Raw genomic sequence first — 16,018 nt, 5'->3', positions numbered from 1 at the left:
ACACCGCGGAGCTCCCCGGCAGCGCGGTAAAGGACAGGCACGGAACTCCGCGGCAGCGCAGTGAGGGACAGGCACGGAGCTCCTCGGCAGTGCGGTGAGGGACAGGAACGGAGCTCCGCGGCAGCGCGGTGAGGGAGACCATGGAGCCCGCCGGCAGCGCGGTAAGGGACACCGCGGAGCTCCGCGGCAGCGCGGTGAGGGACAAGCACGGAGCTCCGCGGCAGCGCGGTGAGGGACAGGCACGGACCCTCCTGGCAGCGCGGTGAGGGACCGGCACGGAGCTGCGCGGCAGCGCGGTGAGGGATCTCCGCGGATCTCCGCGCGGCCGGGACGCGCCGCCTCCCCAGCGGCGTGGAGCACTGAACCGCGCCGAGCGCTTCGCCTTCCCGGCGCAGGGCGGCCGCGGGGCGGGGAGCCGAGAGCACCCACCAGGGATGGCCAGGTTGGTGAGCGGGGTGCTGTGGAGGCTGGCGGGCAGCGATGCCATCCAGTCGGCGAAGAGCAGCTCGTTCTTCCCCTGCGACGAAGCCATGCTGCCGCCGCAGCTGTACCGCCGCCGCCGCTCGCTCCAACTCCCCCAGTCCCGACCGCTGCCACCGGCACTGCCACAGCCCCGCCGAGCGCGGGCCCCGCCCGCCTGGCACCGCCTCTCCCCGCCCCGCCGAGCCCCGCCGCCTCCCCGCGGCGCGGCGGGAGAGCCCTCAGGGCCGGCGCCGAGCGCGGCGCGGCCGGACCGCACCGTCGGGCTGGGCCCGGGCGCTCGGCGGGCGATCCCGCCCCGAGTACCGCGAGGGGCTGTGAGGGAGCGGCGTCAGGGCCCGGCTGCGGCGGGTCCGCACCAACCCGGCCCCGGGCACCCCCGGCCCAGCGCCCGGGCCTGCCGGGGGCCGGCAGCAGGTTCCCCCCGGAGCGCGGGGCCGCCGCCGGCCGGGCGTCTGTGCCCGGGATGGCGCTCGGGGCCCGGCCGGTGGCTGGTGGCCCAGGCCCTCAGCAGAACCTGCCTGACCTTGGCGGGGGCTCGGCTGATGCCCGCGCCGGGACCCGGGCAGCTGCATCTGCCCCGATACGAACGTCTCTTTTTGCAGTGGGTTGTTCACATGAAAAAAAACAACAAACAACATTGCAACATTGCACCTTAGTTGAACATGCCTTGGAGATGTAATTTTTTAGCAAAATTCTTTTATTCTTTGAGGATGATCCAAAGTAGTTTATTCTGTTATCGTCTCCAGCATATCTTTGGCAGCAATTCCTTACAGCATTTGCGTGGCTGCCTCCGGATGGATGAATGAATGAACCTGATCAAGCTCTGTGAGCCATTTTGAACTGTTAGAGCAAACCTAGTCTTTTCACCTTCAGTGTTACCTGTTTCTGTGAAACTTTTTTATATGTGTGTAGAGGTCCACCTGTATAAACAACATTTATATGTGTCACACATTTTGACAGGTGGAGCTGTCAAAAACAGGGCCTGGAGAGAGCCACGATTGAGACAGGTTCGGTTTATCAGTTCACCTTGCATTGTTACGAGGGTCAGCCCTACTTCTGTAGCTTGTGTTCTTACTCAAACCCTTCTATAATAGATGGGTTTGGTAATAAAACTTCAGGGAACACTAATAATAGCCCTCCTCTTTCTGTGTAAAGTTTCCAGAGTAAGTATGATGAGAAACTCTTCCTTTGGCCACGATTTCTTGAAAAGTGAATATTTCTGAGGTTTTTAAATACAGAAATTTTGCTGACTCACTTTTTGTAATAGAAATGGCTCTTGAGGTGGGATTTACTGGGGAAATGTGATCATATGGTTGACCTTGGGGGAGATGTTGAGTCAGATTTGAACAATACGTGAAAAAGAGAAAGGAGAAAGCAAACAGCCACCAAGGCCTGAGAGGTTTTTGCAGTATTGCATCCTGTGTATGGAGATGCTAATCTCGCCCTTCCAAAATTATGGTATTAGCAAGGATGGAAAAAAGATAATCCACATTTTGGATATGATGACATAAACTTCACTTAAAAATGGAAGATGTTACTTACGTAAAGGTGGAAGATGTTACATTATGTAATCTTCAAAGAATGGGAAGGAATTTTGGTGAAAATTTTAAGATTTCTAAAGATCATTCCAGTAAGGAGCATTGAATGTTTCTATCAACATGATTAAATCAAATCAATTTTTTTATTTAAGGGGCAGAGTTATTAATGGATTGCACTGGTCACCTGGAAAATCGCTGCTTTCATCTGTTTCACTATGTGGCCTATATTTTATGAGAGAAAACTGGAGTATACATATTTTTGAAAGATTAAACAAGTTTGTTAGTACTGTTGTTGATCTCTTACGGTCTTTGAACCTTTGGGGTTAGCTCAGTGTGAAATAAATACCAGCAAACTCCTCACTTTAAAATGTATTAATATGTATTATAATTCTAAAACTACCTTTCAGTGGTGCTTTCTACTCTGCTGAAGACTTGTAAATATCCCTCTCTTTCCTGACTTGTTGGCATTTGCTTCTGCAAGCAATTCAGGCTTTTGTACCATCTTTTCTTTTAATGCCCAAATCCTTTATAGTCTGGATTTTAAGACCATGGATACTCTGTTTTGTGAAAACTGGCCCACTCTAATGTCTCACACTAATCATGCTTGAAGAGGTCTGCCTCTGTTCCTGGTGCAATGTAACTGCTATGATCGTCAGCTATTCCTGAACTTCTATGAACTTGGGAATCACAGCCTTATATAATTTGAAAGGGAGTGGGATGGGAAAGGAGACTTACAGGACAGAAAGTCAGAAACAGTTATAGAGCAAACTAAGAAACACTGATTTGGAAGCTTTGACCTCAAAAAAGGTGTTTTTTCTAGCTTCTCAGTGGTATGAGACTTCAGCATTTGTCTGTGGCTTCAGCATTTGTCTGTGGCTTCAGCATTTGTCTGTCGCTTGAGAGGTGTTTAATAAAAAATAAAAGCAAACCATTTGTCTTGATGAAAGAGCAGCTTATTGTGGTTTAGTTTGAACCTGTCATTTTACTAATTTTCACTGATTTATAAACAATGACAGCCTGTAAATCAAAGACAGAGTATCCATACAAACTTCTATTCCTATGTGAAAACAGCAAAAACCAAAAAATCACGGTTTTGGCCATATTACTGAAATCTTTGCACATAGCAAGTCTGAACTGTTAAAGAAAGTAGATTCCAGGAACTAAATAATTTAAAAGCTTCAAGCTACCAGGTAAAATGAAAATTAAAAGCAGTGCCAAAATACAAAAAAGTACCATCTTTGCTCTTTTATTCACAGCTGTGCTGAGCTCACTGAAGATGACATGAAGAGATGGAAAATTGAAATTGTGCTATCTGTTCATCATGTATTGTGTTCTCTGCAGTCTGCAGTGTGGATGAATAGAGACACCTCTGCTTCCATAGAATTGCAAAACAGAGTAATTTAGCCAATAGGAATGTTGCTTCAGCATTCAAAATTAATTACACCATTAAAAAGACTTTCTGTTGTTTTTATCTTCCTAAAAAATTGCACTTTAACACTGTGCATTCACTGTTACGCTTTTTCATTTTAACAATCATGTAGTTTGCTTTTTCATATGTCCTTGTCATCTATTTTAATCATGTGAATAACAAAGGACTAACAGGATCTTTTTTCTGTGAATTACATAAAGTACATTGCACTCTGAATAGTAAAAGAAAAAATTACTTAATCGGGCACTGTATTTCTGTAACATTCCTATTATACAGAAAATCTATTTATTTACTTCAAATTTATTGTTAATTAATTCAAAATGAGTCTTGGAACTGAAGAATTAGTGTTGCTTAAATACTTGAACTTTTTCAGTGGATTCTGTGCCTGAGGTTGGTTTCTTCCTCTTTCTTACTACCCATTTCTATTAATAGTTTTTCAGAATCCTTACTGCCATCCCATGTTTGCATCTCTTATGGCTTTGAGTGATTCTATCAGTAACATTTGGGCAGTAAAGCCCTTCCAGTTGTTTGCAGCTTTTTCGTTACTTGGGAACACAGAGGATTCATTATATTCTCAGTTTTGCTACTTCTCATGGCTAACAGGTATAACAAGTAGGAAAAGTACATAAAATCTCAGAGTCAAAGTATATTGACTGAATGAGTTAATTTATTCAGTAGCCATATGGATGAATAGGAGTCATGAAGGCATTTTGTCATTTTATACTTTATCTGGCTTCTTTGACAATCTCACCCTTCATTCATTAAGCAAGCTCTATTTAGCAGTATTTGTCCTGTCAAAACAGGTTACAAAATTCCTCAGTAGTCAGAAACCTTGTAGAAACTGGAAAACAGTATTTTCTTAATTTTATGTGAAAGAATAAATCTGTTTCTGATTTTCAAGCAAAAGAAAATGTGGTTTATTCTGTACTCTGATTTGTTATTCCCTACTAAGAAAACCTTTGTTTGTGCCAGTAATGAATCTGAGAGGAAACAATATTTGTTCTGAGTGGCTACAAATGTCAGGATGATGCTAATGTTATCCCTACTCTCTTGTGGTAAATTACAGTGACTGGGAAGATGATGGGTTAATATAAAGGTACAACACAGTTTTTACTTGCATACTTTACAACCAAAACAAAGACATTATAAAATGTACGGAAAAGGAAACAAAGTGTATGACAAGACTGTTACAGTGAACCACATTCTGGAAGCTTGAAAGGAACAAGATAAAAGGTGAATTTGAGTATTTATATCCAGTCCTTGGGTGGAAATAAGTTTCACCTTAGCTACTTCTTTCTGAAGAGTATTTTTTAGGTTTCTGGAAAAAGATTTGTTTTGTCTTTTTCTTTTTTAACTTTGTCAAGCAGATTCCTGCTGTGTCTCATCTAAAATATCTGCATCAGAGCACACCAGTGGCTACTTTTTTACCTGGTTAAAAACAAAAATGTTCAGTTGTGTTGGCATTACTGAAAAGACTCTAATGGCATTATCAAAAACAGCGGTGGCAGAACATGAAAAACCCTATTTTCTCATAGCCAGTGCTACCACATCACAGCAAAGTATGCAAATTTGATACAGGAAAAGGTGAGCAAGGGATTGCTTTTTATTTCTAGACCAACCTGACAATGTTTAAAAGCATTCTATAGAACCTCAGGAACATTTTGTCATGAATAAGTGTTTCTGAGACTTGAAGGCCCAATGTTTGACATGGTTAAGAACTTGCAGAGACAGCTTGATTCAAGCATTTGAATGTGAGCTCATTCTCTAGGTAAAAAACTATTGTTTCATTGAAAACAAAAGCTAAATGAGATATTTTAGTGATGGGCTTATGACAGTTGATGCAGAAGGAGGCATTAGTGTTGATCATAATCCTTGTACTCTTCCAAAACAGTATTGACATGGTCACAAATTACTTCATCAATGTGAAAATATCTACCTTTAGTTAAAAAAAAATACTTGAAAGATTCAAAAAAACCTCTCCCCTGCTGTTTTCCAGCCCTGTCAAAGAGGAATGAGAAGTTTTTGAGGCAGTCAGATACAGTTTTGTTAGAAAATGCAGTCCTTTGCATGAATAGAAAAATTTGAACAGTTTAAAATGTTCGCTAGAAAGTAATGTTAGACAAAACATTCCAGAAGGTTGTTTGAATGATGTCTGATCTCCTTTGGGGTTGCAACTAGCACAGACAGATTAGAAATGTTCAAGGAAGGGTAAAAACTTAAAAATGCAAGACCGAACCAAGTGAAATAAAATAGTTATTTTCATTGACTGTATATTGTGTTATTGCATAGTGATAAATGAAAACAAGTCTATGCGCAGAAAAAATCAGTGAAAATAGCAGGAACTAAACAGATGAGACAATCAGAAGTGGTTCATGCTTGCAGAGTTTTACAGTGGACCACCAGAAACAGAAGATGCAATCTGCTTGTATGTGCTAACCATTTAGGATGCAGTTCAGAGCTACCGTGCACAGTATTTAAAAAAGAGAGAAAAGAGGAAAATAGCATTTCTAAATAGATATCAAAGTACTTTTTAATTTGTCAAGGTATGGAACTTAATTGCTATAAAAGAGACACTCAGATTTTACAATTGCTTATTTACCATCAAGATATTTAGAGTGGCATTGTGATATTGATTCTGGATTTGACTAGCAGCAGATATGTACATGTATTGCATACTTCCCATCTCTTTGCTGTATGATTACTTTTAAAAGAGTAAACATCTGTCAAACAGTTCATGATCTGTAGTAAGTGTTTTCTGAAACATTCAAAAGGAAATGGGAACTGTATTAAATGAGCAAATAATGAAAGCAAATAAATGTATAATGACTGCTTAAGCAATGAATATTAGGCAATAATTAAGTATTTTTATTTATGTGCCTGTTGGAGAGTAATTCAAAATCAGTGAGATGATGAAAATACTCCATTGAATTTGGATCCCCTGGATGTAAAACTAGTATCAGTTGGTTAATAGCTGATGCACCTACTGTGCTTATATTCTAAGCCACTGGACATGAAAAGTCTTTTCTCTTTTTAAATAGAAAAGATGATGGATGATGCAGAAGACTTTCCAATGGGAGCTGCACTGTTAACAGTGGTCAGTTCTACTCTTGGCAGCTAGAGTCATGTTTCATGAAATATGCACATCCTGGATAAGGCTTTCCAAACAAGCTCTTGCTGTTTGCATGATAATGAAGCACTCCTAAAAGGTGTTGGAAATAGTCAGCAGAACTAATAAGATTTTAGCACATGACTCAAATCATTATGCCAGCCACATTTCATGGGCTGCAGTCGGTGCCTGCTGAGTGGATGACAGGTCATGTTCCTTTTTAATTACACCCCCCCATGATGGGTGGGCAGTGCAGTTGTTTCAGCCTGGCATTTGCAGGTTGGGTACTACAGGGTGCAAGGCAGTGTCTCAGCCCCAGACAAAAGGGTGGTACATCAGACTTCTCTAGGTGAATAGGCAGGAAGAGGTTGCCACAAATGCTAGAGAAGGAGAAATGAGCATTATATGTGAGAAAAAAGCTTTTCATGGTCTGCTTTTCCCCACTCCACATTGCAATGTGATGGAACACTATGTGTTCATTACTCAAGGTGCAACAACATAAAACTTCCTATCTGAAACCAGGGATTCTTATTCTTGTAGTGCAAGAAAATAGGACGAGACAAAATAGGAGAAAGAGCAAGAGAATGGAAAATAGGGATGGTAACAAAGAAAGAAAAGGAATCCCCCAAAAGCATGGAGCAAGTTGATACACAAAGGTGGTGGTATCACCAAGAGCTTAGAAATCAAATTCTGTTTGCCCCTGGAAATCCATTCTCTGGGACAGTGGAGTGGAGGAGCTGGTCTTGCTTTTCTGTTAGAGTATGTCTGTTCTGCTACCATCTAACTCCTATTTTTTCTGGAATCATCTCCACATCTCACTGCTTTGAATTGCTGCCTCATCCCTTGGCCTTCATGGCAAATTAAATTACACACCTAAGACCTTACTTTCATGACTGCACTGTACCTAGTGAACCATTCAAAAAATCTGTAAATATTTCTAGCTAGAGATTTGAAATCAGACATCAGTTTCTGAAAGAATTTTCTGCCTTCAGGACTGAGCCCTAATTGCTGTTCATCGCAACTTGCTACTTGTTAAAAACAGTTTCATTAAATGCAGCACAGCTCAGGATTATCAAGATAATTAAGTTTGTAATGATCCATGTGACACTGAGTGAATAAAAGATATCTGGAATTCCTAATATGAGTACAATCCTCTTAAGACTGAAATTCATTATTCTTTGCAATATAAACTAAAACATTTTAGCCTCTAGGTCATAAAGTATTTTTTCAATTTTCTTGGGGAAAAAATTGGGATTACACAGGCTGAGGAATTAAATAGGATCACAGGCTTTTCCCCAGGTAACCAACAGGCACCATAAACCAATGCAAAGGACAGAAGGTGCAGTTTTGCTCTGGCCAGCTTCCTTCACCTGCTCATGAGCAGGCAGGAGAGTCTGCAATTCACCCTCCAATATGCTGAATATGCTGCATGATTCAAGTAGCTGATAAAAGTTGCAGCTTTAATGCAACTTTTGCTTCTGACAACCTGACAGTATTTTAGCAGTGTTTTCCCATTATAACCAATTTTTACCCTTTTTCATTGTATGCAGTTGCTTAGTAATCAGAATAATACCTTCATCCACTGAAGTGCTTACTATGTTATAGTCTAGCAAAGATGGTTTCAGCATTTGCTTTTTGGGATTCAAGACTTTAAAGTCTGGCTGTGTTTCCCTGACATCCTGAGTCCTGTTGAAATATACACATTGGCCAAATTAAAAGTCTTTGGCCATGCACTGAGTCAAATAGGGCCCAGGGAAGATGAGTCCCAGAAGCGCAGCAGACAGAGAGATGAGAACATTTGAGATGAGCAGCTGGAGGAAACAACAGTGCTTGCACCCTTGCCAGCAGGACTAGCATGGGATTGGAGAGTGGCTGTTTCTGTGTTATCCTTGCAACAACCACTGCAAGCAGTGTGGGTCATCTACTGTATTTATTTAAGGGAGGAGGATTTAACATCAAAAGTGGAGTCTAAATTCCAAGGCTCACTTGCAAATCCAGAGCATCACCCTGATGAGTGGAGTCTAAATTCCAAGGCTTTCTTGCAAATCCAGAGCATCACCCTGATTATCAAACAAAGCCACAATTTTTCTCACAACAGTGCTGGGCAGCTCCTTTCCTTGGCACACTGATCTCAGCATGCCATCACTTTACCTTAATAAACGTCTGAGGTTTTTTTCAGATACTCAGTTTTCTATTTACAAGCTTTAAGGGCAATAGAGAAAAGCAGTTCTTTATAGAAACAGATATTCCTTGTCCTTTCCACAAACCAGCTGCTTTAACATGTGCTTTGCAAGGGCTGGACAGGTCAGAGCATGACTGTGCTATAATGTGCAGTGCCTGCTCTTCTTCACATTGGCTCCAGGCCCTATTGAGATTAGTGAGGACTCAGCCAGACAAGACAATGAAAAGCAAAAATAATTCTGTAGGAATCTGCACACAGACATACAAACCTCACTGAAATATTCTTTCTTGTGTGTGTGTGGCAACAGATTTCCAATTTCTGCTGCTGTGGAAAACAGAAACTTAATTCAGTGAGCATGCTGTTTTTGTTCACCTGGGGGAGATCCAAGGTATTTTCCTCATTGTAATTAACAGCTTTACAATCAGCCAGTGCCTGCAAAGGCACTGTGAAACAAAGGAGGCTTAGATGGACTTGAAGGAATGGAAGAAACTGGGGATGAAAGTGTTCAGTTTGATTACTCTTCAAACTAAAGAAAAAACCTTTCTGAGCAGAGCACAGTGGCAAAATGTAACAAAGTATTTATTATTGCACTTAATTAGTGCTTGGTTCAATTTGAAGATTGTTAAGTAGCCTTTTGTTTTCACAGGATTCTTTGTCAGTTGAAGTGTGGTGAGTGTGACGCAGTTGTGTGTACACCAGCAGAGTTTTGCTAGTATATGTATGAAATCATGTCAAAATCAGAAAACATATTTCTGAGTAGAAGAAAGCGTACATTGATTCTAGGCATAATTATTCTGTTTGACACCTCTGTGTGGAAATGTTTCAGCAGCAACTGAATTGTAAAGGTAGAATGCTCAAGTCTCATTGTTATGTTAAGCTTGTACCATCTAAGTAACACAAGCATTCATGTGCTATTCCACAAGCCATTTGAAGGGAAAGAAACACCAAAACTCTGTCCCGTTTTTAAAATTTAGTTCTTGGAAGAATTTTCCATTGCTAAAAGGGAAGTAGCACTGGGAGTTTTGTGAATGGTCTAGATGATAAATAACTTGTATCACACACAGACTGAGGAGTCACAGTGGTTAAAATCCTCTCTCCTCCGAAGTTGATGGGAGACTCTGTAGCTGAATGTGAGGCAGCCAACCCGCGCAAGTGCTGTTTTGGCTTTCCCTGCAATGTTGCAAGAGTTTTGTACATAATTTTCTTTGCTAAACAGACCAAGTGTTGTGGAAGGAGAAGGAAAAGCAGGACCTACTTTTTCTATTGCAAATGACAGTCAGAAATGCTCACTGATCTACATCAATTTTCTTCCCTGGAACCAGAATTTGGATCTCAGGTTAAAAATTTTCTTGCATGTGGGGAGAGAGATGTCCTTAAGACATGAAACTAAAGAAAAACATTGAAACCAAACTGTCCCCAGGAAGACCAAAGCCAGGAAGTATATTTTGAGAAACATGGTTCAAACACACACACATGCAGTTGGAAACCCATCTGGATGTGGTTTACCACTCATACTAAAGGGGTTTCAACACTCTGAGAGAATAACACCTACTAGTCACCACCAGAACTCCCTTTTCCAACATTTCTTTCTATAAAACTTTCTGGAAATTCTTCTTATATGGAAGAAGCTGCTTGAGCAACTTTCAGTAAATTAGACAAGTTTAGTTGAGTTTGGTTTGAAGTGGCACCTTCTTTCTGCTGCACACTGAAGAACCGTAGGACAAAAAAAGAAGGATAATTAAGAAAAATATGAGAGCAAAGGATTTCAGAAGTTGTGTGTGTGCCAGCAGTGGGTAAATGGTTTGCTGATTGAAGTATAATGCCTTTGAGAAAAAAAAATCCTCACAAAAGTACATTGGTATAATCTGGATGTCCTTTTACTGTGCACCCAATACTTGAAAAAAAATGAAGTCTTACTAAATGTGGAAGGAAATTCTGGCATTTCATTTACACACATTAAAAAATGTTTGAAAACATTAGTATGAAAAGGCAATGAATCTCTCTGCTAAAACTGTCTGTGTCTGTAAGAGATAAGAGGGCAGGAGGAAGGAGAAAGAACAGTAATTTCTTTTAAATTATTCTTGTAATCCATTTACTTACAGAACAGCACCTGCAAAACACCTTGCAATGACTGGGCAGATGTTCTGGCAGAAATAAGTACTCTCACTGTTCCCTCACTTTTCCATTTCCTTGCAATTCACTTTTTTCTAAAGAAGGGAATTTTTCAGCTCAGGTATTTTTCACAATGACGTGCTAATAGGGACCTCTACTCATCAACGCAATAGAAATTATGAACATGAAGGAATTATTAGCATAGTAGTGTTCATGTGGTTAAACATGCACGTGAAGTCTTTGGTGGGTTTTGCTTTGCAATTTCTACAGTTCAGCTTGGTGGCTCACACAGCTTTGAAGTCGTCTGTGGTGGGCAAACCTGAAGAACTCACCATGCTAAACCTTCTGCCAGTCATCACAAGGACTGACCATGCAAGGCCTTGCCCTGCACAAGACAGAGGAGTTATTGGGGAAGATTTGTCTTGTTTAACATTTTTGTTTTGCTTCCCATCTTTCCTATGGGAAGATATTCTGGTCAAGCTTGTGAAGCCCAGCTCCATTCCAGAATTTTGAAGGAAAAACTTATCAGAAGGATAAACAATGGGCATTTAAGCTAGTATCTTTAAAAGATTCAGAAGAGGGAATAAGTGTTGCTTGTGCTACATCTGATAAAGCTTGGGAAGTGTAAAATATATCTCAAAAGTTATGAGGAAGGCTTTGGGACAGCCTGTGAGGCATAAGCAGCAGCAGGGACAGGAGTGGCAGCTACAGTAAGTTCTGGGGATGAGAATAAGCAGGGCAGGGGATTCCTGGAGTCAGGGACACCCAAACAAGGGCCTAAAGAAGGCACACAAGGAGTTGCTGAGTTCGCTTGGCTTGTTCAGCCTCGTGAAGAGGACACCTCATAGGTGCCTGCAGGTTCCTCACAAGGAGAATCAGAGGCATTGGTCTCTGCTCGGTGACAGAACCCAAGGGAGCAGCAGGAAGCTGTGGCAGGGAAGGTTCAGGTTGGCTGTCAGGAAATAGTTCTTCACCTGGAGAGTGGTTGGGCACTGGAATAGGTTCCCAAGGGAAGTGGTCACAGCACCAAGCCTGAGTTCAAAAAGTTTTTGAACAACACTCTCAGGTGCAATCCTTGGGGTGGGGCTGTGCAGGACAAGGAGTTAAATGCAGTGATCCTGATGAGTTCCTTCCAGCTCAGGAGATTCTGTGGTTCACTGAAGAGCTGAGAGACCTGGAGACAGTTCTCATAAGCAGGGTGAAGTATCAAGGTTGTTGCAATAGGTGACCACGGCAGATTTCAGTGACAGGAATCTTCCAAGGGGAGCAGTAACAGTGGTGAGCAGGAGAGGAAGCTGGGCAGGGGGACCAAGAAAGGACACCTGGTGGCTGAGGTTACATACAGGCTGCTGATCAGGAGGAGCCTGTTGATGAGGCCTTCCTGCTTTGGCTGCAGGGCACATCATCCTCACCCCCTCTCATCCTGATGGAAGGGTTCAACCACCTGGACATCTGCTGGGAGAGCAATACAGCCAGCTGTAGCAATCCAGGACACTCCTGGGGAGAGCAGAGGACAAATTCCTGGTCTGGGCATTGGCCAGACCAACGGAGGAGAAGCATGACCGGGCCTGGTGCTCACTGATGGGGATGAGCTCCTTAGAGGGGCTAAGTCTGGACACACCTGGGCTGTAATGACCCTGCCCTGGGGAAATTCATGATCTCATGGAGCGTGGGCTGGCAAGGAGAATGCTCAAGACCCTGAAGGTTAGAAAAGAAGATTTCTACCTGTTTAAGGAGTTGGTGAATAATACCCCTTGGGAAAGGATATGGGGGCTGACCTGAGCTGGCAGCACTTCAGGGCCACTTTTCTTAGAGCACAAGAGCTCACCATCATGATGTGTATGAAGTCTTTCCAGGCAGGCCAGAAAACAGCATGGCTGAGCAAAGATCTGCTCCTCAATTTGAGAAGAAAGAAGAAAATGCACAGCCAGTGGAGAAGGGACAGGTGATTTGGGGAGAGTACTGGGATATGGTCAGATGTGTAGGGACAGCATGAGGAAATCGAAGGCACAGAATAACAAGAAGGAATTCTATTAAGGATATAGGCAAGAAGAGAAAGGCCAAGGAGGTAATGATCACTTATAAGTGAGAATGGAGAACTGGTAACAACGGTAACAGAGAAAGCTGAAGTACTCAATGAGTTCCTCCCTTCAGTATTCACTGGTTTGTAGTCAGCTTACCACTTCTCTCAAGATCTTGAACTTTAGGTGAGAGTTGGGAAACTGAAGCTGTGAGCAAAGAGCAGGTCCTGGACCACTTGATGAAACTGACAACCACAAGTCTGTGGAGTCTGACAACATCCATCCCAGGGAAATCCCATCCCTGAGAGGAACTGAGTGCTGTTGTTGCTAAACATTTCCCATCATATTTGAAAAGTGATGGCAGTGAGGCCAAGTAGCTGGTAACTAGGAAAAAGGAAACATTGCTTCATTTTTAAAAAGAGAAGGAAGGTGTGGGGAATTATAAACCTCTTAGCCTGACCTCTGTGCCTGGGAAGATAATGTTGCAGATCTTCCGGGAAGCACTGTTAAATTACATACAAGACAAGGAGGTGATCCAAGACAAACAGCATGGCCTTACAAAGGGCAGATCATGCCTGACACGCCACTGACCTTCGATTATGAAGTGACTACAAGAGCCAGCAGCAGTACAATTTGATGCACCTCAGTGCTGTGAGTGAGCAAGTAGACAGCTTGATCCTGATCTGAATTCCTAACTCTTCTGCTCTGTGGCAGTCCTAGTCATGGAGTATACAGAGAAGATAACTATAGCTCAATACAAAAATTGAATACAGTTTGTTCTGGCTCAGTAATTATTTTTTTTTATCACCTCTGTCTTACTTGAAAGTAAGGTATTCTGCATCCACCATTGTTTTTCAGTGGTTTTGGTAGTCTTTGGATATCAGCTGGAGTCTGTAGCCTGTACTGCCAGTAGGGGCGTTAAAGGTGAGGCTCTACATGGACCATACCATATAGTTAGTGGTACAGCAGAGTAATTTTAAACCAATTTACAATTCACTTTTCGCTGCCACCTTGTGAGAAAACTGGTAAAAAGGAAAGATATTCTGGGTGATACCTGGGGTAAAGCAAAGAAAATGGGTGACGTGGAGGGACAAGATGCTTTCAAGACATTGGTGCTGTTGTCACCAGGGCAGAAACGTTTTTTCTCCTTTTATTTTCAGCTGATCATAAAATGGAAATACAATATAATGAGAAATGGTATAGCCATAGGAAATACTCGGTATAAGCTCTTACAGAAAAATGTAACATAGAAGAGAATGAGAAAAGCAGCAGGCAAGCTTCTACCTGTTACCCTCATAACCTTCAGCTTCATTGCAAGGGTCTCTTTAGATTTTCCTGTACATTTTGTAACAGACATTAAATGCTTGAGTCCAAATTTGATGGTTGGAATTGACTTTATTTTTGGAATTGTTAGCAGGACCAACTTTGGTGTAAAGTAGTATAATTCGTGGCACTAGTAGCACAACATACAGTAGTAGCCATCTTGGTAGGCTACCTGCCCCTGTGCTGCTCAGGGCTGTGGAATGTCCACTGGGATCGATGAGGCTGTCTGCTTGTTGCCTGTGATTCCCTGGAGGAATCCCATCGTGCCCACTGACGGTGCTCACTCCTCCCCAAGCGGCCTTGGGCACTCCATTCGTTCCCTGCAGCTCGGTCCCGATCTCGAGACAGTCCAGAAGCCGTGTCCCGAGCCCTGCTGTGCTGCCATCTCCGGCTGCTTGAGAGGTCGTAACTCTGGGCCTGCTGATCCCTGCTGTGACCATCATGGTTCCTCCTCCGGGACCTGCTTCGGCCCCTTTCCCAGTCTCTGGCATGGCTACGGCCGCGCTCTCTGCTGGGAGATCTGTGGTGCCAGTGGCCTGTGGAAGGATGCTGCCTCCTTTCCGCAGAGTGGCGACGATCTCTCCTTCCTCGATTACATCTGGTGAAGCTGGTGTAGTGCCCAATCGAGTACACCTCATAGTTATTGTCTCCCACCTTGCGGAGGAGGTATCGGAAAGGCTCCCGGCAGACTGGGCACACAGCTTTGTTGTGGGACCATTCCAGTATGCAAGGAAAGCAGAAACTGTGTCTACACCAGCTCACAGAGACTTGGATTTTGATGATGTCCAAGCAGATTGGGCACATTTGGTTTTCTGAGTTATGTAGAGACTCAGCCTGGAGCACCTGGTTGTTGTTGGCAGTAGAGGAAGAGGTGCCACCTTCTGCCAAGCCCTTCTGCAACGCCATCTGCAACTGCAAACCAAAGAGACACGAGGCTCCTGGCCTGCCCTGGAGACACAATCCAGAGCTGCAGTCTGCAGGCAGCAGCCAAACTGTCCACAGCAAGCACTGAAGAGCTGCTCGTTCTACCTTGAGGGGCTGTGCTTGAGCTGCCACAAGGGCCAGAGACTATCCTGGGACAGACAAATGACACCACTGGTGTCTCTGCATATGACAGCCCTCAGGGCAGGGCAGTGACTGACCTCTCTGATATGTGCAAGCAGGAATTGTGAAGGTGCAAAAGCAATTTCTGGTCTCTCAGCAACAGCAGCTGAAGCCTGGTAATGTGGCAGGTTGGGACCAGCTCCCCAGGTCCTCCTGTTATTGCTGCACAGGAAATCCTCTCTATGCCCTCAGAAGGCAGCCAATGGGATGGGGATACATCCTTCTCCCACCTGCTGATGTCTGTCCTCACTGGAGGAGGGCTGGCATTCTCAGCGCCTTCAGGGCTGCCCCATGCTGCTAAAGGGATTGATGTGATACGTCACAATGACTTTCTGATGACACCACAGGGCTTTCAGAACTACACACAGAACACACAAGCTCTGGTCTTGGGGACGAACAGCTTCCCAGGTAGCTTGTCCAACTAGGCTGCCTTGCTATCAAGCAGTATCCCCTTTCTGTATTTTTTTACATAAAGTCATAGGTTTCATACCGAGCACTACATACTTATTTAGGAATAAACCAGCTCAAGGAGTTTCTTCTAACTTCTACCTTCTAGCTTGTTATCCTCCTAACCTTGGTCACCCTTACGTGGGTCTCTAGATTTTTGGATGCCTTTTCTGATGGAGAAGGTATTTTATGGTCCAAATGCGATGGTTGGAATTCACTTTATTTTTTAAATTTTTAGTAGGACCAACTTTGGTTTAAAGTGGTATAAGTTGT

The 16,018-nt window shown here is 43.3% G+C and overlaps 1 protein-coding gene across 1 annotated transcript in view; it reads right to left on the bottom strand.

Annotated features, from left to right (window-relative positions):
- The window catches only part of PLCXD3 (phosphatidylinositol specific phospholipase C X domain containing 3), a gene marked incomplete at its 3' end in the record, with an annotated part of 46,780 nt that extends 46,160 nt beyond the window's left edge, over positions 1-620 (bottom strand). The window contains exon 1 of the mRNA XM_079330574.1: positions 430-620. Within this exon, the coding sequence (XP_079186700.1) occupies positions 430-532 (103 nt within the window). The 5' untranslated portion in view covers positions 533-620. The remainder of the gene's footprint in view (positions 1-429) is intronic.
- Between the last annotated feature and the right edge of the window lie 15,398 nt (positions 621-16,018).

This window comes from Erithacus rubecula, assembly GCF_903797595.1.
Source record: "Erithacus rubecula genome assembly, chromosome: Z".
In the NCBI taxonomy this organism is placed as follows: domain Eukaryota; kingdom Metazoa; phylum Chordata; class Aves; order Passeriformes; family Muscicapidae; genus Erithacus; species Erithacus rubecula.
This window is presented reverse-complemented; position numbering and strand designations above follow the sequence as displayed.